The sequence below is a fragment of the Hemicordylus capensis genome, chromosome 4 (genome assembly GCF_027244095.1).
Source record: "Hemicordylus capensis ecotype Gifberg chromosome 4, rHemCap1.1.pri, whole genome shotgun sequence".
Classification (NCBI taxonomy): domain Eukaryota; kingdom Metazoa; phylum Chordata; class Lepidosauria; order Squamata; family Cordylidae; genus Hemicordylus; species Hemicordylus capensis.
In genome coordinates, this window is record NC_069660.1 from 48,669,724 (window position 1) to 48,696,729 (window position 27,006).

At 45.7% G+C, this 27,006-nt stretch overlaps 1 protein-coding gene across 3 annotated transcripts in view; it reads right to left on the bottom strand.

Annotated features, from left to right (window-relative positions):
* SOGA1 (suppressor of glucose, autophagy associated 1) overlaps nucleotides 1-25,277 on the bottom strand; it is a 142,444-nt gene extending 117,167 nt beyond the window's left edge. For all 3 annotated transcript variants that reach the window (XM_053246048.1, XM_053246047.1, XM_053246046.1), the window contains exon 1: nucleotides 24,170-25,277. In XM_053246048.1, the coding sequence (XP_053102023.1) occupies nucleotides 24,170-24,925 (756 nt within the window). In that variant the 5' untranslated portion in view covers nucleotides 24,926-25,277. The remainder of the gene's footprint in view (nucleotides 1-24,169) is intronic.
* Between the last annotated feature and the right edge of the window lie 1,729 nt (nucleotides 25,278-27,006).

The following is a 27,006-nucleotide window of genomic DNA, read 5'->3' on the forward strand; positions in this document are numbered from 1 at the left end:
TCTATAGAAAACGGGGGAAAGGCCTCTGTTCTAACAGCTGCAGTAAACAACAAAAGAGGAAGAAATTGTTACTATGCAGAGTTCAGCCTATATGAGCAAACATAACTTCAGAAGTCAGACCAACCTCAAAAGAAGTAGAACTTAAGCAAAACTGTCAAATGGTGAGCTAAAAAATTAACAGGAAACACACTGAGAAGGACTACACTTCCAGCACTCCATGCACACCTGTCTAAGATAGCGCTGGAGCTCAACAGGGCCCCATGACTTTTAAAGCATGTCCCCCACCAGTACTGGGGGAAACGACAGCACTTAATGAAGGTAGGTCAGCAGGGCTCTCACATAATCAGCTAACTATGGCTAGTTAGGATTACAAACACAACCTGAAGTCTAACAAGCTGATGTGCTCCCCACCTCTTTTACCTCCCCTGCTCACCTGAGTGGGTTTCTTTAAAGCAGGCTTCCCCAAACTGCGGCCCTCCAGATGTTGCTGAACTACAACTCCCAGGATACCCAGCCACAATAAATTGTGGCTAGGGATGCTGGGAGTTGTAGTTCAGCAACATCTGGAGGGCCGCAGTTTGGGGAAGCCTGCTTTAAAGCATGGTTTCTTTAAACCATGGTTCTGCAGCTTGTGCAATACCAGGAACTGTGGTTTATCTCTGCTTAACAAAACAGGGGGGCTATTCTCACAAGCAGCAGGAACCGGGCTAAGGTCATGTGCCGCAACAGGAGCCGCACAACTCCCGGCAACAAACCTCCATAAATGCCCCCACCCTTAAACAAGGTTAGCGGAGCGAGTGTGCCACTAACCCTATCTTTTCCATCATGAATTGCCACATCGCAAGTCCGCACCACCACGACTCACGAGGAGACCCTCGACCAGAAGGCTACAACAAGCCTTCCGGCCTCAGGGGTCTCTCCAGAATGCCCGCACACTCACACAGGGCATCCTGGGACTTCCAGGGTTGGGTGGCCCCGGATCCCCGCCACCCCTACCAGTTCCATGATGGAACCGGTAATCGTGTGGGCGGCTGATCCGGCTGCACAGGGCTAAGCACAGGATCGTCTGCGGGGAGAGCAGGTCGAGCCCGGTCTCCCCACAGAACCCTCCTTAGCTCTCTGCACTGCTTGTATGGAGAGCCTCAGAGGTGAATTCAGAGTTTGCTGACTGAACATTCTGATTTGTAAGGCAGAGTAAAGCCATAGATCCAGGCTTTTAAAGTGCCATCGTTTAAAGAAAACATGAAGTAAATGTCACACCTTTATACTGAAGCCAAGGTGGTAAGACAGTGCCTCATAGGCACTGGGGGTGGGGGGGACACCACAGCATAGTGAGAATGGTCACCTCTGCATTCAACTTTGGTTGAAGCTTTGCATAGTCCTAATAATTAGTCAGGGAGCTGCACTTAGGGTCACTGGGAGCTGTCGCTGGCTCCTGAGCCTTTCATCTAAGAACACTGATCTAGACAATCCATGCAGAGAGCTTGTTTTGCACAATAAGAGTGCAACGAGGCACTCTTGGTATCTGTACTCATAGGAAGGAACATAAACCCCCTCCCCAATTCTAAGAGATTTACCAAGCATCCTTCAGTGGTAATTTTTTTTTAATTCAACTTTATTTCAGTGGCTAGGCTTCTATAAAGGATGCTCGAAACCTAATATAGGCTTTATATTTTAACCCAAATGAAACTGAAACTTTAAATATAGTTTAAACTTTATAATATGGTAGGGATGTGTGAATCGATTCGGGTACAAAACTATTTGTAGCCAAATCTACCTGTTTTGGGCGATTTGTGGACAAAACAAATCGCACCTGTGCTAGCTGGCCAGGTTCGGGTCCAAAAAAATCACCCAGATTTCGGACCTGAAAGATTTGTAGATTCAGACCTCCATTTTGTGGCAATCTCTCTTGCTGTGTCCGTTTTGTGTCAGGAAATTATTTGAAAACTCCGCCCTCCCAAGCTTCAGATTGGTGACTTACAGTGTGCAATGACTGGCTGACGATTCCCCCTGGTCTCAGATTGGCTCGTTTCCTTTCAAATCTTGTGTTGCCAGGGGTGACTGACCCTGCATTGGCTAAGGGAAGGGTCAAAGAAGGGACAAAGGTGAGGGGAGGTTAAAGGAGAGATTTTCAAATGTACTTAAGGAGGCAGTCAGCCACCATTCTGCCTTTCTGCCTCATGGGAGGAGAGAGAGACAGAGGAGCTTTGCTTTGCCTTGCCTTCCCTGCCTGCTGCCTGGAGTGGATTCTCTGCTTTTTGTTCCTGCTTTCCTGATTGAGGAAAAAAGAAGATAATTTTTTTCCACCCCCTTCCTGCTGCTGAAAGAATCACTGCCTGCGCTTACTGTATGCGCAAATTAATTTGGGTACAAAACAATTTGTACCTGAATCTACCTGTTTCAGGAGATTTGTGAACAAAACAAATCGCCCTATGCTAGCTGGCCAGATTCGGACCCAAAACAAATCAGGGGTGATTCGATTTGGGTACAAATCAAATCAAAAAAATATCATGCACATCCCTATGATATGGCACTAAAAGCTTCATACACATGTGCATCGACGAATGTGCATATGTAATATCTTGTACCAAATGCCTAGCAGACATTTATGTTGGGCAAACGGGCTTGTCCCTTAGACAAAGACTGAATGGACATAAATCTGATATCAGAAATAAGATCAACAAGAAACCAGTCAGTGAGCATTTTAACATGCATAGTCACCATGTCATGGACCTGAGAGTGTCTGCACTCAAAAAGATCCACTCTGGGAGTTATATGGACCGAGAAATAGCAGAGTAGGAATTTATTAGGAAGTCTGATTGTACAGAACTGGGATTAAATAGAGATGATGGTTCCCTGTCACACTATAAAGATTATACTTGATGTATCTTAACCTCTATTCCTTTAAGAAGCTCAGAATGTTTCCATCCTGTGATTTCGACTGCCCATTTTCCTGCATTTCTCCAGTAACAACTCAGCAGCATCTGACGAAGTGGGTTGTCACTCATGAAAGCTTTTGCTGTATTAAAGCATCTTAGAATTTTTTGTTAGCCTTTGAGTGCTACCTATTTCTTTACTTCATAACATTTGACTAACACCACTAATAAACTATAAGGACAATGTATACTTAAATATAGTGGATTTTTTCGTTTGTTTCAAGTACTTTATGATCTGCTCTTCTCAGGAGGGGCTTAGTAATTAAAAGATAAATATTTTTATGATTCACTAAAACATTTATTGAGTTATTCTACAAGATTAGAAAACAGCTGATAAACCAGAGGAATCTTTGGACAAAAAAAACCCAAAAACCAATGCAAGCAATCATTTCAGAAAAATCATGCAGTTATCTACTTTTATCAAGGAAAAAAATGGTTTTCACAAAATCATTCCAAAGTGATCCAGTGCTGAGAAAATCTGAGGACATAAGAAATTGGTCCACACTCATTCCCCACCAATGCACGTTAGGGATACCATGTCATGCCATGGTACCAGATTTTTTGCTCCTAATGATATATACAAGTGTCACTTTGCTAGTCCAGTCAAGAGCAGGTTGGTAACAGATGGTGGTGCTTTTCTCCAAGGCCCTCACTGTGAGCAGAACTCCAAGGAGGCTGATTGCTTTTAGCTACAGCTGAGACGAAACTGGTGCTCTCCCCACTTAAAGCACAACTGGAGGTTCAAACATTTTCAACTACATTTTTCACTCTCAACTTGCAAGTCCTCCTCAGCAGGACCACTGGGACTGTTCATTATTTATACAATACAAAGCAATTTACAGTCAATGGTTTCTGCTCTCTAACGGAAGTCACTATTATTCCTATTTTCTAGATGAGGAACTGAGACTCAGAGAATCCGGCTGACATTCTAATGGTGGACTTGTACAAGGCTGCTGGGCTAGCTATTTACACTAAATCTGTCACTTGTGTTCCAGACTAGTGCTGCACTAGTGCGAGCATGTTTGCACTTGTGCGACAGGTACACAACCTGTGGCATGCCTCATATGTTTTAAAGAGAACTTTTACACAATAGCTCAGTTTCAAAAATTGCCATGTCTTCGTACAGCTACATGATTTTTCTTGTGCTAGTGCAACTTTGCTCGCTGCTGCACAAATGAACCATTAATCAAGATATGAGCCAGTGACTTCCAAGGTCACACACTGGCTTAGTTCAGATGTCAAAACAAACCACAGTTTCTTGGGATGAGCTAAAGTGAGCCTCAGACTTGTATGCTTCTCCTCTCCTTCCCCTCCTCCTCCTGTAAATGAGAAACATTTACACCCTCTTTCTTTTTGTATGGGTCTGCAGAAAGTGGCACAGGGGTATTGCAAATACTACAATATATTTATGTGTGTATGCCCCATAGGCATCTAACATGTTGTGGCACTGCCTGGGGCAGTACCAATCTGCTACTTAAGATTCTGAAATACCAGTCTATAGGAGATCCACCCAAAACTCTGAACTACAAGGTTTGCTATGCCCTGGCATGTGCTCCAAGAGGTCAATGAGAGGACACACTGGGAATGGTTAGCCTAGGAGCATCAAATTAACTGTGGGATCAGGGTGTGTTCCAAAGTGTCAATAATAAATCCATCAACCTGTCTGTAACCCCAGCTCCACAGCCCTATCATTCCAATCTACAGATCTCTGTTACACACAAATGGCCCATTCATTTTATTTTTTTTAATAATTGCTTCTCCAAGCCACAATACACGGGGTTTGCATTAGATATCTAGGGAAAAGTGAAAAGGAATTGGAAAAGGAGTCTGGAAAAAGCTGTTCAAATGTCCATAGCACTGTAATAACTGATTTGGGGTAATTAATACTGCACAGCACAGAAGCCACAACAACTCCATTAAGGAGCAAGAGATGAACAACACTACGAATTACTAAGGAAGCTACCTGTTTGCAAAAAGGAGCTACTATTTGTGTTTAGTCAAGAAGAACTCTGCAATCTATGGACTAATAAACCAGTGCTGAATATTCCCTGTGGCATCATCCCAAAAAATCCCCATATTCAATGGGAGGAGTGGTACCGACTGGCTACTCTCATCTCGAGTTAAAATGTATATCATTTCTCTTCTTAGTATAAAAATACTTAGCCCTGATGCTATATTATCTATTTATGTCCATAACATTGATAAAAAATGTCATAAGATTAGAGACATAATTGAAAAGAAGCCATATTATTGCTAGGTAATTATCAAGGGTCTTTTTAAAAATTATCTTTGGGCACGGAGGGGGAACATTTTGGCAAAAATATGTAATGCTGCATTGATCTGACTGAGTACAGCAAGAGCTGAACTCATATTCTTATGATCTTTCACTGTAACATGGAAATCAGCATCAAGGAATAACAAGGGAACATTTCCTTGGAGATTAAAGAGAACAAAAGCAGCAGCTTTCAATTAACTCCAAGCCACAGACTGACAGAAGGAACTGCACTATAATTTATCAGGGCAAAATAAGATTAGATTTCCACATGGAAGTTGTGGGATGGGTCTCCAGATGAATACCATGGTATGAAGGTCTCTGGGCCAGGTGGATTAATGTGACCCAGAAAACAGTTACAATTGTGGCAAATAATTTTCTAAAAAGGCTGCTATAAGTAACTGCATAACCAATAAAGCCATAAGGTACAAAAATATGCATCATTACAAAGATCTTATGGCATTCTACTAGCTAGGTATTTTAAAATGGTTTAAAGTCCTACTTCTTGGAATTCCAGTCATTGAGATGCGCCTTTGAAATGCTCACTCTTTTGGAAAACCTCTCGAGGATTTCCAGAATCAATATAAAGGATATAATACTAGCTTCTTGCATTTTATAATTAACATTTGACTGATCATCAAGACATGCTATTCAATTTAATTTCCGAGAATTCAGCTTTATCTTGATGGGGGGGGAAGGGGGGAGGACAGGGGATTAATACAGACTGTCTGCCCTGAGACTTCTTGGGAAACAAATTGACAAAGCAGGCCGGGAAATTTCATTTCCACTTTCTTTAAAGAGCTTCTCAATCATTTCTTTGCACCTTTCACAGCACTAAAGGAAGACAGGCTCTCTGTGTGAGACGGTTGTGTTGGTGGCATGGCAAAGACCAGTGTAAAGAAAGGGTTTGAGGCAGGATCGCCCTTTGACTTTCAGCCAGACCACCAGAGAGCACTGGATTGTACAACTAATGAGTGGTTCTTACACACTTTCCAACACTTCACAGATGAAACATGGACACGCTTCTAACACCCACATTTTCATATCAAAGATCATGCTGTGCGCTTCACCTCCTGCTGCTCCTGCTGCATGCTGTACTCACTGTTTCAGAACTGCAATAGTTTGGTTGTGATTGTTCTTCTGCTTAAAGATGCTCCCGGCAATATGTTATCTACAATTCAAAATAAAACTTAATGCTGCAGGATCTGCCTGGCTGTGCACTGCATGGTGCCTGTGGGCCAGTTCAAATAAAATGGTCAAAGCACATGTGAACAGACAGTCAGGAAGGCATGCATATTAAGAATGCACCCATCAGGATGTCCTCCACAGGCGTCCCGATGTCCTCCCAGAGCATCTCTTAATCATATGTAGGGGCTGTTCATCCGATTATCCCCCAAACATGTGAGCCATTTAAACAAGTGCTTGGAACTTGTGTTTAGGGGCCATTCAGATGAACGCCCCATACTTCCCAATGCAACAGGAACGCATTGAGATATCTGTGGAGAATGTCTCAGTAAGTGTGCTCTTGGCATGCCCCCTTCCAGGTCATGTGTGCTGTGACCATATCATCTGAACTGGCCCTTAGTATTTAACACTGCATTTACATTTGTGCACAGTGAAACAAAATTTCTAGAGAACCTAAGGAAGAAGCTGAACCATAAAGAATGACAACACTGGCAAATCTCACTAATAAACTGTTAAGAAGACATCCCACCAAGAGCAAGAATAGGAATGCCCCATTTGTCCTTATTTACTGGGGACAAAGACCAGAAAATAGGAATTATCCTTGCTAATTAGAAATAGCTGGAACAAATGTTCTCATGATACCTTCACTTGTGCAGAACCCACAAAACCTCACTGCTAGGATTCTCACAATACATCCCAGAAACCTTCAGGTTCATTTTAGAATATCACACCATACCATGGAACATAACTATGATCTGGTGGGACGTCTGAGTTGACAATCCATTATTTCGGTGGTTGCTCTGTCTCCAGAGGCCACCACAGCTGGAGACTGTAGTGCTGAGCACGTGAAATATAAATGTAGACAAGCAGCTCTAAACCATAGCTTATCTTTTTGCTTTGGAAGCTCAAATCATGGTGCAGTTTCTAAACAACAGTTATGATTAGACATAATGAGGCTCTCCACACGAGCAGTGTGGAGAGCCTGCAGGTGTTTGTGGAGAGAGTGGGCTTGACCCACTCTCCCTGCACACGAGCAATGCAGCTCTCCTTGGGCGGCCAGATCAGCCGCTCACACGATTACCGGCTGCATCACAGTGCCAGTAGGGGCGAAAGGGATTTTGGGCCTCCTAGCCCCTGTAAGTCCCAGAATGCCTCACGCTTGTTGTAGCCTCCCAGTCGGGAGTCTCCTCATGAATCGGCGTGGCGCAGAGCCATGCTGCAGTGGCACACTAACAGACAAACAGGGTTAGCTGAATGCTCGCTCTACTAACCTCGTTTGGGGGGGGTGATTACGCGGGCTTGCTGCCGGGAACCGCACAGCTCCCAGTGGTTTACATGCACACTGGAAACCAGGCTGGGCTCCCTTAGCCAGTACGCATGAGAATAGCCTCAATTTCTGAACTGAGCCACAGAACACAAGGAGGTTATTCCCACGAGGGGAGCCTAGCCAGATTTCGCATGATCGTGGGAGCCACTGGGCTTGCAGCCGAGCCCGGTTACTTCCCAGCGGTTAACCCGCCTAAGTACCCCTCCCCTTTAATCGGGTTTGCAGAGCGAGCACTCCGCAAACCTGGTTTTTCTGATCGTGACACCGCAGCTACTCACAAGTAGACCCCCGGAGGGGAGGCAAAAAGCCACCTCCCGGCTCTGGGGGTCTCTCCAGTAGGCCCTGCGTGCTTCCAGGGGCTGGAGCTTCCGGGGGCTACGTGGCCCCCAAACTCCCCCACCCCCACCAGCTCCATCATGGAGCCGGCAATAGTGTGGGCTGCTGATCTGGCCACCCAGGGCTCCCACCCTGCTCGTGTGCAGGAAGAGCAGGCTTAGCCCGCTCTCCCCGCTTCCCTTCCCAAACCGGCTCATGTCTTCCATCCCTTGAAACGTTATGCAAAATGCCAAAAGCAGCAAATTTCCAAACCTTGCATCACAGCAACAGAACCACTGACCCTGCACATCTGAATAGATAGCTCAGACATTATTATGAGGTGAGATGGGGACCAGAGAGAATAGAAAAAATAAAGTTATACATTTACACCTTCCTGTATAAATTAACAGTCAAACAACAAACAGCTTTCAAGCAATATTAATGCCAACATGCTATAGCTCAAAAATAAAAGGTTTTGCAAAGTGTAATTTTTTATTAAATGCTGCATTAAAAAGCATAGTTCATATGGTAACTTTTTAAAACAGCAAATCAATATTGGATTCTGCCTAAAGTTCTACCATGTCACTCAATACCTACAGTTTACTGTATTATAGAATGCAACCAAAACTGATGCATCCTAAAAAGCAGTTTTCTAGCTTGAAATGTGGCCAGCGTGATCTGCAGCAGTTAGAGATCTGTACCCAAGAACTGAAATGAATTACAGATCTTGGGTATCTGAAAGCAAGTAGGTTAGAATAAGCCAATATTGGTTGGTTCAGATGACACAACCAATCTTCAATTTTTTTTTTTTACCTATCAATGAAGCAGATGCTCATGTGGTGAATAGAAGGGAGGGAACATGCACTCTGGAGGCCTAGAGATATCATACGGAGTCTGGCTTTATCTAAGGTTCCATGAGATGCCTGAATCAGCTCTACCATTAAAACAAAAATGGTTTTGTGTTGCAACTGAACCCAGCATTTCTGTACCTCTTTCATGTATTGCCTATTACCTCTTCCAGGATTCACACTGTTAAAATGAGTATGAATAAGAAGTTGCTGACCGCACTGATGTGAATCAAGACCACAAATACATGATACTTTTCTAATGTGAGGCTGTTCTCATGAGCAGCCAAGCTCACGCACAGATCCTGGTGGTGCTGCAATACTAAACCTAGAGCCAAATCCCGGTTCTTAACCAAAGTTAAGGGCGCAAATGCTCCCTTAACCTGTCTCCCAGGTTCATGTGTCAGCACGAGCTGCTTGCAGCTCATGCTGACAGAGATGGGCACCTAGAGCGCCCTTCCCCTGGGGGAATCCCCCAGTGCACTGCACTCAGCACGCAGTGCACTGTGGGATTCTCAGAGGCCGGGACAGCGAATCCCGGCCTCTGTTTACCCATGCTGCTCCAAGCAGCACTGGTTGTATGGTTGTGTCCCTTGCATGCCACAGGGGCTCTTAGCAGTCGTCTGGGGGAAGGTAGGTTGAACCCTCCCTTCCCTACCCATGGTCATGTGAACATCCTCCGTGTCTTCCCATGGGCAAAGTTTAGGCCACATAAATAGGACAAGTAACAGAAACAGTTACCTCCCTATGAAGGCTTCCTACTGCTGACTTCCACTTTACACCACCACCCTACAGCAGGGAAGAGAGAAAAGGCAATGCTGACTCACAGCCAAGTTTCACTTTTTAGAAAGAGTGGGTGAGAGGGAAGGTACAGAGATGGACAATATTAAAACAGGAGTGAGGAAGGAAGCAGGGGAAAGGCCTGGCTCTGGAGATGAGCAGAAGGCCAGTTGGGACCCCTGGGCTAAAGTCAGTCCGAAGCCCATCTGTCACTTATCTATGGCATATGCCCGTTATTTTGAAATGGTCGGCTTGAAGATTTCTCCTCCCCCTATTACAAATGGAATCTCCAGTGCCCATTCTTTGTCTTCACATCCCTCTGCAGCTGCTGCCATATCACATCTCATATTTTCCATTCTGCTGAGCAGCGACTCAAAGCTCTTGTTCACCACTCTGTGAGATGACAAGGCGGTGGCTGGCTGCGCTCTTAAAGGCGCAGTTCCCAAGTATGAAATGCTCCAGGCCTCTTTTTGCTAAATGGCTTCTGATATCTGAGGCCAAACAGGAAAGGCCAGAGCAGGTGCTCTGAACATCACCCCTGAATGTTTACTGCAAGAACCAAATGGACCAGCTTGCTCCTCCCCCATCAGAACAGTTGGTCAGAAACAAGAAAAGAAGCCGCAACAGCACAACCCCCCACCAAAAAAACACCCCACCTTCCACTGTGCTTGTGGGATCAATAATACAGAAGCCAACATGCACACATAGGTTGTTGGAATGGGCATTTCTGACAGCCTTGTCCTTCCCCCCCACCCCAGAGAAGACTGAACAGCTAAACATTCAGCAACGACCCCAGGAATCAAATCAAAGCCACCGCAGTAGTCCAGGCTCTGCTCCGTTCAAGTTCTTGTAATGTGGGGGGGAGGGGGCAAGGAGGGGAGGGATGAAAGGATCATATTTTGACTCACTATACTGACAGGGAGACACCACAAAAGCCTTAAAAGCTAACTCACATTTTAAAACACAGAATGCAACTCATCCAGACTATTCTCACGATCAGCAAAAATCAGGCTAGGAGAGCCTAGCCCGATTTTTGCTGATCATGTAAACCACGGCTTACACGCGGCTAGCCCGCTTTTGTACCCCTCCCCAAAGCCCGGGTTTGCGGAGCGAGCACTCCGCAAACCCGGGCTTCCCAATCGTGAGTAGCTGCAGCATGGCTCCACGCCACAGCTACTCATGAGTAGACCCCCGGAGGGGAGGCGAAAAGCCACCTCCTGGCTCCGGGGGTCTCCCCAGCATTTGCACAGGGCATACTGGAGCTTCCGGGGGCCGTGGGGCCCCCAAGCTCCCCAGCCCCCACTGGCTCCGTCACGGAGCCAGCAACCATGTGGGCGGCCGATCCGGCCGCCCAGGGCTCCCTCCCCACTCACCCCACCAAACCAGGTCTCAGTAATTGTGAGTCCCAGCTCAGAGTCTTTTTCCATAAAGGGTCCCCTGTCCCCTGCTAACTGGGCAAAGAGGTAACTTGTCAAGTGGGGACTCTCTTATGTTTAGCAGGGAGAGAGCAATGGCCCTCTTCAGCACAGCATAACACACCTTCCAGGGGCTATTACTTGAACTTTCCCTGTGCCTTAAAAAATAAAAAAGACTGTGGGCCCCTTTGAGAAAGGAAACGCTTCTCTGCTATGTAAACTACTTTGTGAGCAATATTCTAAATCATGAATAAAGTGTTTCTAATGCAGAACAGCCCCAAACACAGCTCCCAACTTATTAGCAACATTTGCACAAGGATGTTCATACTGCCCGCAGCAGAAGGCATTTGCAAAACAGGTCTCGGGTTCAGCAAATATGGTGCAAAGACCATTTAGCTTAAAACTCCCAAGCACTGTTCCCTCTAAGGTGCATGTGTGTGCACAAACCCCCAGGCCCCCCAAGATCTGCAGCCGGAACTGGAGGAGGAGGAGGCTCAGCCAGGGAGGGAGGGAGGACGAGGAGGCCCAGCGGGGCGGGGGGGGAGCAGCAGAAGGAGACCAGCCGGAGAGGGGGGAAATGGAGCAATGCTTCCCGGCAGGAAAAGAGGAGGAAATGGGGTGCCGGACAGTTGGGAGGGGGTGGGCGCAGCAAAGACTACGTGCCTGCCAGAAACTGCTGCACGGGAGCCTTAGAGGGAACAGTGCCTGACTCGTGTCCCTTATCCAGGCAGCGGAATGTTGGCAATCTTACCTCCAGCCCTATCCCTGTCTTGAAGATAGCAGCTGACCAACCCAGATCACAGGAGCTTTCTTGATTTCTTTCTAACAACCAAGCAAAATTCTCCCTTTTGCTTACTTTCCTTTCCCCTGCACAGTAGAGCATTTCTGTCCATCTGGGGTTTCTCTGAACAGTTGGTAGCAGGATAATGCTAAGGTGTTCAGAATGTTAGCTAAATCAACACTTTTGAAACTAGATTTCTGCAAAGCACAGAACAGAGGGCAGACAAGTATAATCAGGAAGCACATTATTTGGGGTGGATTACTCATATGAATACAACCAATATTTATATACTGCTTTTCAACAGAAGTTCCTTTAAAAGTTTACACAGATATAAATACATACATATATACATACATACATAAAATCTCTCCCTGCCTGTAGCACAGCAGAGCCAGACAGTGGTTCCTGGGATTTCTAGACTGGGTTCCAGTGATTTCTAGACCAGGGGCTATCTGGCAAGGGGTTCCAAGGAAGTGCAATACTTTCCTGGTAGGGCTCTCCTTGGAACAACTGTGCCATTTATTTTTGCTATGTAAACCACTTTGAGAAAGCTGTCTGTTGTTGAACAGTGGTTTTAACAACAACAACATCTGGTAGACTGTGTGTAAATTATTATTAATTTTCACTAGCATGGTGCAGAAATGCTGGACGACCCAGAAGAGCTACAAAGTAATCCATTAATCAGAAGAGACTTCCATGGATAAGTACAGACTTCGCAACACAATCTCCATACACATTAATCGTTTCTAGTCCTCACAGCTTTAGCCAAAACACCTTGCAGTTGTGATCTTTATGTAACCCAAAAAACTATACTCATCTCAAGATACAAATTCTTCTCACAGCTTTGCAAACCAAGGTTGGAATCTGCTACAGTGGCACACAAAATATCCTCAAAAAAGGAGTACCCAGAAGAAACATACCAGAGGTGGAAGCAATCACATTCCTTCTTCTGCCCTCACCCTTCTCAAGTGCCAATAGATTCCAGAAGAGATACTTTCAAGAAAGAGGGAGAAATGTTTTATTTCATACAGCTATAAATACTTTACATGCTGATACTGAATACAGCATCAGAAGATAAAACTGCACACTGGCATCACCATCCCACTCCTGTTCCCTTCTTTCTAGGAGCTTTAAAGAATCCTACTCATGCAGCTCATCTAGTTCGCATAGATGAGTACCTTGGCCTACCTAGGTATTGCCTTAGATTTATCAATACATACACACCTCAACCATTGATTGTTTAAAAGAAATACAAGGAAGTGTTAATATAGCATTCAACTACAGGATTCTCATCCAATTTATAAGAAATCAAACTGCAAAGCTGCCTCAACCCTTGTCCTGAGCCATCTAGTCTCAGACCCTATAGGTCAAAGGTCCCCGCTCAAAATCCACCAACCTATCCATCACCCTTCTCAAAAGATGTGCTGAACAGACAGCTAAACAACCAACCTGGAAAATGGTTTTGGGGGATTTACCACATCATGTTTACCATATGAGCAAGAAAAGAACAATGGGGAAAATAAAAAATCTTGGAAATTTTGTTCCCTCAAATAACGAACAGAACTACCATTATTTTTCATTATTATTATTATTGAATAATATAAGAGGACTGTCTTCCTTGGAGGCCTTCGGGAGAGCCTTAAAGACCCATCTTTTTAGCACGGCTCTTAATGATAACCAGTTCTAATTTTAGTTTTAATTTTAATCTGGTTTAAATGTGTTTTTTAAAATTTTAATTGTTTTATTATAGGGATGTGCACAAGACATGATTTGAGCTCTGAATCATAGCACATTCCCCACATCTTTAACAGTTTGGTGGCACTCCCCCAGCTAAGCTCATGCACCAGAATTAGCACACACAGCAGCCATGTGAGTGCCAGCGTCACACAGGGCAGTTGGGAGACACCCCGCCAACGTGCAATCTTAGTTGGGAGGAGTGCCACCAAACGTCCTCTGGCGGTGAGCAGAGAAGGAGCAGGTATGCACCTGTTCTCCTCCCTGTTAAAGGTGTGGAGAATGTGCTGTGATTTGGAGCTTGAATCACATTTCGTGCACATCCCTATTTTATTATTTGTTTTTTATTTTAATGTATACCACCCTGAGCCACTTTAGGAAGGGTGGTATATAAACTGAATAAATAAAATAAAATTATATACCACTTTTCAACAAAAATGTTCTCAAAGCAATTTACACAGAAAAAGAATAGAGCCCTACGAAGATGGTTCCCTATTCCAAAAAAGCTCACAATCTAAAATGAAACATAAGGTAGACATCAGCAACAACTACTAGAAGGATGCTGTGCGGGGAACTATGCATGAAAGCTCACCCTTGCTGTGCTCTGTATTTGCAAGAAGCTTACTGCATCTATATATAAAGCCAGAGCAGTTGACAAGCTATGATTCAGCTTACATAGAATTAAAAACAGAATGAAAAGTATGGTCAGCTTCCAGTGCCAAGATTGGCAGCTAAAGCATGCTTGACTTGGAGATCTCTCCTTTTCTGCCCCGTGTATGCTGTATTCATTCAGATCATCCGAGATATTTTAGAAAGCAAAAACATTATGCCACTTCATATTACCATATTTTAAAGACTAGCACAGACTGAAGCTATTTCTTTGTTCAACTCCATTTTAAAATCATGACAGGGTATTTGTAAAGCTTATCTTGCCCTTGTTAATTAATTCACACAGAAGCAGAGCTTTTGTGAGCAGTCCTGCTTTAATGTAGCAGCTCAGCTCTTGCAAAGTTGATCTTGCCTATCCTAGTTGCCAATGATATTACCAAATAAACCTTTGTGGATAAATAAACCATTTAGCAAAAATTAACCAGAGAAGAAGCAAGCCACAAGATGATAAATAAGAACATCCAAAAGTAGTAGGGCAATAAACTGGCTCTTATAGGAGCAGACAGCCAACCACAGATATAGAATTGGCAGGTTGCAAAGATAAAGCAGTCCTTGTGCAATAAAGAAAGCTCTCACCAGTACCCTGGGTACAAACAGCCAAATATAAGCATTTTGAAGTTATGACTATTTCAGCAAGGAAGTTAAGAACGGGTCTAACTCTTCCCAACCCAAATCAATGGGACTAAAGCAATTTTAACTTTGGCAGGATCGTGCCCATAGTTTTATAACATAAGCATCCTTGTTTATTTCAAATTAGTATGAAATGTTGTTACATTGCCTTGGCAACCTTGAATCTCTGCAGCCGTTTTCTATCAGAATACAGAGTAAGGCCAATCTAAATGAAGTCTTGACTTCCTGCCAGCTATCCTGTGCGGGCGGGGGGGGGGGGGGGAGATCATCAACTTCTTTATTTGGCTTTGCATGAACTGACTCTACATAAGCAACCGCAGCCTTTAGCCCAAATATTCATCAGTTTCTGAAACCAATCTGTACCAGCATGAAGGGTGTGAATGTAACAGGTTCATCTAACAGGCCAGTAATATCAGTGTGAACAGTATTTAGATCCTGAACTGCAAGACAGTAGATGGGATGGAGGGAGCACATAGTGGTGGTGGTCATGGAGGACAGGGGTGTAAAGATAGTCAGGCTTGAAGGAGGACTAGGCCTCAATTAGAGTAACTACTTGGAAGGTGGGCTTCTCCAGATACGAAAGAAAGCTCGGGAGAATCAGGTCCTCGTGGCTGAATCCGGGGGGGGGGGCAGGGTTTACTGGACAACAGCCTATAGAGGAGATGGGGAGGGATGTATGAGAATTCAGATCTTCCCTGGAGTAGGGTTGCCATGCCCCCCAGAATTCTGGGTTTCACCCAAATTTTAAGCATCTCACCCAGATTGCTTAGCCTACCCAGATTTGCCTGGATTTCAGCTTCCATTTTTAAAAAAGAAGAAACTAAGCTCTAGCCCTTGTAGAAGCAGAGTTATGGAGCAAAACGTGCAGTCAATATTCTGCTCAAACATTATTTTGATGCCAATTTACATAATATGTAAATTAGGCACCCAGATTTGGAAAACCAGAATGGGGAAACCCTCAGGCCAATGAGTAAGGTTTGATCAGCATCTACTGTAAGAAAGGGGAGACTAACAACCTTGGGCTGGGAATCAACTGAAAGTTCCTTACCTGGAAGTAAGTAGCAAGGATAGGGACCAGTTTAGCTACACATGTCAGGGAATTGTTTAAGTGCCTGGATCTGACTGCATAGTTCTTGTAGTTCCATACAAGAATTCCTTACTTGGATTGAAGCAACGATTGTTGATGCCTCTATAGTTTTCCTTATTATCCAATTATTAATAAATCCTTATTGTTACAGAGTGTCACTACTTAGGGGGTCCTGCCCTAGTCACATGCTCTTGGAGGCCTAAGACTGCTCAAGCCTTACTTGGGGTGGGGGGAGGCGGTTTCACATTGCCTTCCCAGAATATTCCATTGGAAGGGTGAATCTGCTAATATAAAAAGTAGATGGTGACAGCCTCCTTACAGCTAAAGGAGGGATTTTGTATTCTCCCATTTTTGATCATTACAAAGGGCATCTATGAATTACAGTCATCCCTCGCCAACTGCGGTTTTGAATATCCACAACGGGGAAATTGTGACCAGTCTCGCCAACAGCAACCCAAGTAACCACGGTTCAGTGAGATTTTTTGCTAATGGGGGGGTCACAATTTCCAGGCATCTGGGGGGTGATTTCTGGAGGTTCTGGTGATTTCTGGGGGTTCAGGGGTGATTTCTGGGGTCCCCCCTCACTCCTCTTGCTGTGCATTGGGGATTTAAAGGAATTCCAGGTGATGTTTTGTCATTTTTTTTACTTGTTACGTCTTTTAGCTACTACGATACCCCTGGCCCTAACCCCCTGTTTACAATATTTTCAATTGCTCATCAACCGCGATTCGCCAACCACGAGGTTTTCCTGGAACTGAACCCTCGCGGCTGGCACTATTACTATTTATTTAAATACTTATATATAGGAGAACCCCAGTATCCACGGAGGTTCCGTTCTCCACTACTACCGCGGATAATGGAACTGCACATACCAAGACTCTGAGTCAGTGGGACTCAGGGGGTTAGGTTCCTGGAGGGGGGGGGGGTCCGAATAATGCCAAAAATGGTAAAAATAATGGAAACAAAGTGCTGTACCATACTCTAGAGGTCCCCAGGTGTCCAGCGATGCCCCACCAAAAGTCCAATTCTGCCATTTTTGGTGAAAAATCACAGGAGCAAACAAGTCACAAAATGGCTCCTGTGCTCAAAATGGCAGCTGGAAATGACCTCCAGAGTCATTTCCAGACACCCTGAACCTGCAGATATGTGGAATTACCCCTCTTTTGCCCCCCCTTTTTTTGGGCATATGCCGAAGTCGGGTATCAATTATCCAGCCGCGGATACGCAAAACCACACATGTCAAATACGCGAATGGCAAGGTTCACCTGTATATCTGAAAAGAGAAGCAGAGTTTCATTGATAGTATAGGTCATAAAAGGATGGTGAACAACTGCCCTGAAGAACAGTAATGAAAACAGAGTAAATAATGATAAGAAAAGAAGTTAACACTATCATCTACAAATGAATGGCTTTCTCCAGCTTGTTTTTTGCAATGGTTGCTTTTTGCAAAAGTACATACAAATGGGCTCTTGCTCCCCATCCTATCAGATATCTCACAGAGGCACAAGAATCCTCTGGTTCAACCTGCATCCTTGTCTTCCATCTGAGCAGACTGTTCCACAACCATTCAATAAATGCCTACTACAGTTGCCATGACAACATCATCCTGTAAAATAAACCCATAACTACTTAGTAGTACTAACAAGAGGAGCAAAGCAGGAACTGAACCTGGCAACAGCCCAACCACTCCCCTCATTCCAGAAACCACAAGGCTGTTTGTCAAGGAATATTCTTACGCTAGCCAAGTAGTACTCCAAAAGTTTATCCAAATCACTCTGATGGCACATCAGCAAGGCAGCTTTTTAAGCTATTAATTTAGCAAAACCAAAAGCATGGAAGGCATATAAGGAAACTCCTTCAAATAAGAAAGTACATTTCCTGCACTCTATAGATGGAAACTAGACTGCTTGACCGATGCGGATGTCTGGCTGGTCCCTCTGTGTTGCATGAACAACCTGAAAACAGCAGACTGACCAGCACAATTCCAGCAATAAAATGTGGATGCATAGGAGATCTTAGAAGCACACCGAAACCAAAAGAACTTCTAATCTTTTAGAAATGTATGAGCTCTGGGCAGGGGCGTAACTAGGGGAGAGGGGGTCCGTGTTCATCCCTCTCTCTGGTGGCCCTCCAGAGTGAGGGAGATAATGAAGAAAATAGGGAGGGGTGGAGCTGGAGGGCCCTCAGGAGCTGGGGTCCCGTGTTCGTTGAACCCTTTCGCTCAATTATAGCTATGCCCCTGGCTCTGGGAGCCTATACAGAGCTATATAAACTTGCTTCATCATTGTAGGTGGGAAGAGGAAGTACATTCTACAAGAGCAAAGGTGATGCCTTCCAATTGAATCAACTCATTTACATCATTCAAAACGGTGCTCCCATTAGTTTCTACTGAGCTTTCCTCAGAAGCTCAAACAATTCTAGCTCTCCCCTTTAAACAGGTCACTGAAGCTAAATTATCAAGTTTGAATAAGCCCTTCTTGGCCGCCACATTGAGAATCTGGAGTCTGTGGGCTAAGAAATTGGCACCACCCACTTCACCACTCTTCCCTATTTTAGATCACCCTGCGTTTGCAGAACCAAGGAAATGTCAACAATATGAGAAGTGGGAGTCAAAAGGGATTTAGAGACCGAGGGACATTCTTGAAAAAGGAAAGCCGATATCAGAAGCTAAACTTGATACTATGCTGACTGGCAACCAAGATACTTGGATGCAGAAAATTCAAATCCAGTCCTTTGCATCCAAGTTGCTACAGAAAGGAGAGGCTACTAGATCTTTGACTATCTATGAAAACTTGTGTGTCTCACCAACTAACAAAACAAGGGGGATAGCCTCACTTATATACAATAACCTCATCTCCGAATCCTGTGGTTCCTCGGGAGGGCTAAAAGCAACATGGGAAATTGATTCAGGAACCTCTTGTGAAGATTGTGAAGACCGCCCAGAGACGTAAGTTTTGGGCAGTATATAAATACGTTAAATAAAAATAAATGAATAATGAATGAATGAATGAATGGGAAGCAATTTGGCTGAAACAACCACTTAGAACTAGGGATGTGCACTAATATCTTCTGCGCCGGCAGGGGTAGTACTTTAAAGGCGAGGGAGGGTGTACTCACCCCTCCCACTGCATTTCCCCTGCCGGCGCTCTGTTGTCTTTAAGCCCCTCGGGGCGGCAGCGTGCCTCCCTGCTGCCCCGTTTCCCCCATCAGCCAGAAGTGGCCGGAAGCAGCAAGTACACATGCGTCCGTTGCGTGCATGCACCCGTCTGCCGTGCGCGCACACAACGGGCGCACGCACACTTGCTACTTCCGGCCACTTCCGGCCGACGGGGGAAATGGGGTGGCAGGGAGGAACGATGCCACCCCGAGGGACTTAAAGCTAACAGAGCGCCAGTGGGGGAAATGCGGCGGGAGGGGTGAGTACACCCTCCCCCGCCGTTAAAGTACTACCCCCACCGGTGCCAAAACGCCAACCCAACCCCTCCCCCGTGCCAAAACATTTTGGAGGCCTTTATAATGGCCTCCGAAACGTTTCGGGTACATGCCTACTTAGAACCACATCTGCCCAGATAAGGCAGGCAACATTAAAGGTTGTACATAGATGGCATCTTACTCCAATCAAGATGCAGTATATCACCAAAACGTCTTCCCCATTTTTGTGGCAGGGTTGTAAAAACAGAATTACTCTCCTTCATTTATGGTGGGGTTGCCCAATTGTAAAAGGCTATTGGCAGAAAAATTTTCATTTTATTATTATTATTATTTCAATTTCTATACCGCCCTTCCAAAAATGGCTCAGGGCAGTTTACACAGAGAAATAATAAATAAATAAGATGGATCCCTGTCCCCAAAGGGCTCACAATCTAAAAGAAACAGAAGACAGACACCAGCAAGTCACTGGAGGTACTGTGCTGGGGGTGGACAGGGCCAGTTACTCTCCCCCTGCTAAATAAAGAGAATCACCACATTAAAAGTCAGCAAGTTATAATCTTTAATCTCTTTGCCAAGTCAGCAGTTATAATCTTTGAAATAGTCCAACTCGATCTTCAGCCTGATCCAGTGTTAGCACTTTTATCAATTTACAAAAGTACTCACAAAGATATACCTCATAAAGTTGTAATAACTCTGCTGCTAGCAGCAGCCAAGATAGAGGTTGCTAAACACTAGAAATCCTCAAAGGGTCTGTGCACTGAAAATTGGTTCAATAGGGTCTGGAAGATCACATTATCCAAGAAGCTAACCCATCAAATCAGGTTAGCTAGAGGAGTAACAAAACAGGACAAGTTTTGGGAAATATGGTTTCCATTTATTGAATATGTCAATAAGGGATGGTCAGTTTGTAACCCACCATCCACCGAAATCAAATTTTGGAATGATGTTCTTTCTTGAATTTTATTTTCAATTGTCTCCTATCAAGTTGTACCTGCATGCTCAGCAACCGAAAATCTCTTCTTAACACTGCACTTGTGTATAACCTCAAATGGCTCTTAATTTCTGGCTTATATTCAAGTTTTTATTGTTTGTTCTTTTCCACTGCTGCACAGTTATTACACATATGCTGTATTTGTTGGGGGGGGATCCTCCCCCACCGGGGAACAACACAAGAGCAAATGTGTCAGGAACCTGGGACCATACCAGTGCCTGTAAAAATCAAATTGTCTCCAAAATGGAAAATTATCATGCCTGGGATAAATACTCATAGTGCTGCCTTTCAGCTAAATTGGGTCTTCTTATTGCTAGATTCTAAATTTCAAACATTATAGAACTAGAAACTATTAGAGCTATATGGATGGAACTGAACACTGCAAGAGAGAGAGTTCCCACTGCTGAAGGAGGAGGGTTATGGGATAAATTAACAGATTTGAGGAAGGGTGATTAACCCTTCCTTGGCTCTCAGTTCTCCCCTGCAAATGCCTCCTAGGCTTGCCCCAGAGATTAAATACTCCTTGGAAATTCCCCTTCCCTGCAAATGCACCTCCAAGCTGTTTTTAATCATTTTTTCCTAGCTAGACTTCAAAACATGAAGCAATCAAACCCAGCAGGGGAAACACAGCTGGGGGGCAGGGGGCATTTGCAGGACAGAATCAGCAGTATAGGATAGATTAAGCACCACTTTCCCACCACTGGTCCCTTGCAAATTACCTTATTATCCTTGACATTCACATTATCTCAACAAACTTGGCTTTCAGAACACGTTACCAAATCATCTTGATCTACACATTAACCTATCCCCATAGGCCATCTGTGTACAACTACGGATGCCCCAGATTTAACACCTAGCATGGTTTATTTATGGATTCTCCAGATTCTGTACAGTATTCCCATATTAGTGTCTGGTGGTCCTGGAAGCATTCAGCACTGGTGTGGAAACTTGATGCCATCTGAAGCTGCACTCGATGTTACAACCAGGATATAAAAAATCAACACAGGAAAGCAGTCTTCTGTAGGGATGAAACAACCTGTAGCAAGCCCTAAGGAGTACTATGATGTCCTTGGAGATGTCTACTTGATAGCACAGAAGAGTCTCTGTTACTTAAAACACTGTGATGAATAAACCCCCCAGTAGGGAACTGAGCTGTTTATTACATGGAGAAATCCTGGGCACCTTAAACACCAACACCACCAACACCATCATCTTATTATTTATTTATTTATTTATTTACACAGTCAGACAGGTGTTATTGACTGGTTTGTTTTATCCAGACATCAAGTCCTTCCCAAGGACCTGGGATGGCTGAATTTTATTGTCAATGTTGTTGCTGTTGTTATAGGTATCGTTGCAGAATATAGGCTGTTCCCAGTAAAGTTGCTTTTTGTAATTGGCTGATGGTGATTTCTGTGGCCCCTATGGTGTTGAGGTGCTCTTCAAGGTCTTTTGGAATTGCACCCAGGGCGCCAATTACCACCGGGATTATTTTGGTCTTTTTCTGCCACAGCCTTTCAATTTCAATTTGTAGATCTTTGTATTTTGTGATTTTTTTCTATTTCTTTTTCTTCTATTCTGCTATCTCCTGGTATTGCTATGTCGATTATTTTCACTTGTTTTTCTTTCTTCTCGACTACAGTGATATCTGGTGTATTGTGTGGCAGATGTTTGTCTGTTTGTAGTCAGAAGTCCCATAATATTTTACATCTTCATTTTCTTCAACTTTTTCAATTGTATGGGCCCACCAATGTTTGGCTACAGGTAGCTTGCATTTTTTGCAGATGTTCCAGTGTATCATCCCTGCTACCTTGTCATGCCTTTGTTTGTAGTCAGTCTGTGCAATCTTTATTATTGTTATTGTTATTGTTATTGTTATTAATTTGATTTCTATACTGCCCTTTCAAAAATGGTTCAGGGCGGTTTACACAGAGAAATAATAAATAAATAAGATGGATCCCTGTCCCCAAAGGGCTCACAATCTAAAAAGAAACATAAGACAGACACCAACAACAGTCACTAGAGGCACTGTGCTGGGGGTGGACAGGGCCAATTATTCTCCCCCTGATAAATAAAAAAGAATAACCACATTAAAAGGTGCCTCTTTGCCAAGTTAGGAGAAGTTGATGTAAGAATTTTATTCTGGCAGCAAAGAATTTGAAATATACATGCAAGGATGCGAGGAACTGGTTCCAGTTCCATGAAAGAGGATACCTTTCCCAAGAATATAATGTCTTGGTCGGAAGGGATTGAGGAGTATTTGTACCATGGGGCTTTTTGATGCTATAAGATTTCTTGTTTGGGAATGCAAGGCATCACTTCCATCATGGCTTTATATGACACTAGAGAGGAGATTCCTATGTCCCTGTGAGGTATCTGGTTTTATTTGCTGGGGCTGTGTGGTGCTGCAAGATATAGGGACATAGGAAGCTGCTTTATACTGAGTCAGACCACTGGTCCATCTAGCTCAGCATTGTCTACACTGACAGGCAGCTACTCGCCAAGGTTTCAGGCAGTAGTCTTCCCTAGCCCTACCTGGAAATGCGAGGGATTTGAACCTGGGACCTTCTGCATGCAGATGCTCTACCACTGAGCTACAGCTCCAACCCCTTAGGGGAATATCTTACTTGAGACAATGCTCACATGTAGTCACCCATCCAAATGCAGAAAAAGGAAAACCCTGCTCGGTACTGCACAATAACACCAGAGCACAGAAAGCTGCCTATACCAAGTCAGACCATTGGGACATCTAGCTCAGTCTACACTGACTGGCAACAACTTCTCCAAGGTTTCAGGCAGGAGTCCCTGCCAGCCCTACCTGGAGATGCCAGGGATTGACCTTCTGCACACAAAACAGATGCTCTCTACCACTGTGCTACATTATCAAGACCAGCTCTCCCTATATCCCTAGATATATTCTCTAGGGATGTGAAGCTTCATCTACATATGGGCGAGGGACATCTTTTCCATTTATTTCTAGGAAAAGGAAGATGTCAGTATCAGTTGGGAAATGATGTTGAGTTAGCAGAGGGAATGTTAAAGATCCAACATGGGTCTCCCAAGAGAGATGAATACCTATTACAAGGAGTGTTAAGATAATAGCAGCTGTCCTCTTTAAGGAGGTGAGGTGTCTGCTCCACACAACCAACCAAGATCCTGCAGATGATGCAGAGGAGATAATCTTTCATCATAGGGCATTTGTCCAAGGCAGGGTGCTAAAATTTAGGTTGGCAACAAGTCTTGTCTAACGATATCTGGCTCATGAGCCAATGAAGGGCATTTTATGGTGTTGGAAAATATCTTATCTGGGAATCTGCAACATGTCCCATAGGGTTTTTTGCTTTTAGTGGAGGGGCTTATAATTCTGGAAGAATATTCCCAGTGGAGGGAAGAGGTATGTGTTCCATGTTGCTAAATGGCCCCTGTTCCATTTGAGTCTATGTGGAAGGGGTGGTCGCCCATTCTCCCTGATGGGCTTATATTCTATTCAAGGGGCCTATGATGTTTGGAGGGGAGGGGGCGGTGTTTTGTTTACAGATGATGACACATCTGCCCTCTTAGGTCTGAGAGGTGACTAGGACCTGTTGCTTGCTCCACGAGGCATGGAGAAGTGGGGGTGGGGGGGAGACCCGATACTTCACGAGTCACCCGACGCTGTGTGAAACTAAGCCTGTTTTCCTCTCCGGAGAACTGCCCTGCAGCTGCAAGGCAAGCAACAGGCCCTGCTTGTTCCACAGAGCTCTTCTGCCTTGGCAGCTCCTCCTCCTTACCTTGAGATAGTCGTTCTCCGAGCGCAGCTCCTCCAGCTCTCTGGCCACTCCGGCGTCCAGCAACTCCTCGGTGAGGTCGGAGAAGGCCAGCGAGGTGCTGAGAGGCAGGCGGCTGCTGGCCAGCGAGGCGGCCGTCGACGGGTCCTCGGGCAGCGGGGACACGCCATCCGCGGAGGCGCTGGCAGGTTGGGCCGGGGCGCTGCTGCTGGGGGGGGACTCGGTGTCGCTGCCGCCGCCGCTCAGCCCGCCCAGCTCCAGCAGCGAGAGCAGCTTGGCCTCCTCCGAGGCGCTGCAGTCCGACACCTCCGAGCTGCTGTCCGTCAGGCTCAGGGCGGGAGGCCGCTGGGGGCGCGCCGACGACCCTCTCCCCGTCCCGGACGCTCCCGCTGCCCCCTCTCCGGCCACCGCCAGGCGGCTCCGCCCCTTCATCCTGGCCCCGGCTCGGCCTCCCGAGACCTTGCCTGCGCCCCTCGTCCCCGTCGGCGGCATGGCCTTGCCCTTCTTGTCGCCGCGGCCATCCTTGGCGCCCCCGGAGCGGCGCGAATGCCCGCCCCCCGCGCCCGGCTTGCCGGAGAAAGAGGCGGGCGAGCCTGGGTGGCTACCGCGCCGGCTCTTGGCCAGCGACCAGCCGGGCACATCCTTGGGTCTGGCTGGGGACGGCGCCCGCTGCAGCTTCTTCTTCTCGGGTTGAGGAGGCGGAGGAGGCGGCGCCGGGGTGAGGGGCTGGGTGGACTCAGCCTCCGCCGGCGCTGCCATTCCCGGCTGGCTTCTTGAGGCGCGCCGCTGCCGGCTTTTCAGTGGCCCCGCTGGAGCCGTCTGAGGCTGGAGTCGCTCATCCTCCTCACTCACGCCCAAGAGACCGTCGTCGTGTCTCCACCCCACCCGCTCTGCTGCGCGCCCTGCTTGAGTCCTGCGCTGCGCGCCGCTGCTGCCCAGGAGCCTCCTCGGGCTGCTGGGCTCTGATGGGCGAAGCGGGGCTGGGCTGGCCGTTAGGTTGCTCCTGCTCCTGTGTCCTGTCTCGCCGCGATGATGCCTTCTTCCGTCGCGGTCTCTAGAAGCAGCAGCAGCAGCAACAGCAGCCTCTTTGCCTGCCTCCTTCTCCTCCTCTCTCCGCCCAGCCGCTAAGCCGGTGACGCGCGCGGTCTGGGAACAAAAGGCGGAGAGAGGCTCTCGAGGGGGCGCTCGGATCCTCAAGGCAACAGCGACCCCCTTCTCCGGACGCTGAGAGGCGAGAGGGATTTCTCTCTCTCTCTCTCTCCTGCTGGCCGATACAGAAAATTCCTGCTCCCTTTCCTGCTCCCTTGCCCCGGATTCTTCGGACAGCAGAGCTTCATTTGAGACAGGGGCAGGGCCTGCCACAGTTCAGAGCACGGGGCTTTTTAAAAATGCCATGGCTCATGCCATGTGAAGCTACAACGAAGTGTTTCTGAGCATATGCAGAGTGCACTTCTGTCACCACATGGTAATTTCACAGGAAGGACTTTCAAACCAGCGCTTGGTTATTTTTGGAAGCCATTTTTTGAAGGGCGGTATATAAATCAAATAAATAAATAAGTTTAGGGTTTGGCGCCTGTGTACCTGCAGCACTGCCTCTCCCATCCAACTTCAAGCCGCCCTGTGAGGTCATCTCGGGTGGGCCTTCTCAGAGTCCTGGGCCCAGGGGCGGTACATGGGGCCCTGGACTCATGGGAGGGCCTTCTCTGTTGCTGCCCCCTCCTTATGGAACACCTTGCCTCCTGAGATTCATAATGCCACCTCCCTTCTGTCCTTTAAGAAGCTTCTTAAAACTTATCTATTTTGCCAGGCTTTTAGTTTTTAATGTGTGTGTGTTTGTTTTCCCCTTTTTTCTCTTGTTTTTGTTGTTGTTTTAGGTAAACCACCTCGAGTCTAAGGAAGTCAGGCAGTCAATAAATTTGCTAAATAAATAAAATAAAATAAAGATTTTGGGGTATGCTCGAGTCCTAGCAAGTTACCAGTGGACAGAAAAATGGGCTGCACAGGAATGGAGTGCAATGGTACACACACACCAATTCTCTTCACACACTGCTAGATTACACACACACAAGCAGCAGATTGGAAATATTTCCAGTCTCTTCCATAATCACACCCCCCCCCCCCAGAAAAACCCTAATCCACCTCTGCAGCAATTTTTCTCTTCCTGGAATAACATGGACAAGAAAGTGCCTTACAAGTCCCAGTTTATGTGGACAACATAGGACACCTCTGAAACAGCAAATACACTAGCAATTGTTTGCCTTTGTTCTTAGGAACTTTGCCAATATTTTAGTTTTTGTTTCACTTCTGAAAGCATTGGCTTGCCAAGGGAGAAGAAATAAGCATCTATCAGAAATTTGTTTCTAAACCTTTCCATATACCTTCACCCCTTTTTTCCAACATTCTGGTTTATCACCATGAGTAAATCTGCCTCCTAGCCCAAACACATCAGATGGAGCAGCAGGGGAGGGGGGTTAATATAAATCCAAGATGGTTATTCAAATTATTAGTTCAAAGCCTGGCAGGACACTTTGAGGGGAGCTCCTTGGAGCTTTCTTCCTCACAGATTCCAACAGACACATTAAGCACATCTCAGTAATCCTCCTTGTATGAGCCCTGCAAAGAAGGTCATTATTATTCTCTCAAATTATATTAGATGTGAGGTTGGGCTGAGGCTGAGAGATAATGGCTTTTCTAAGGCCACCCAGTGAGTTTATGGCTGAGCTGAGATCTTAACCAGGGACTTCCAGGCTATTGGTTGGTTGGTTTGGTTGTGCCATTGAGTCAGTGTTGACTCCTGGTGACCAGAGCCCTGTGATTGTCTTTGGTAGAATACTGGAGGA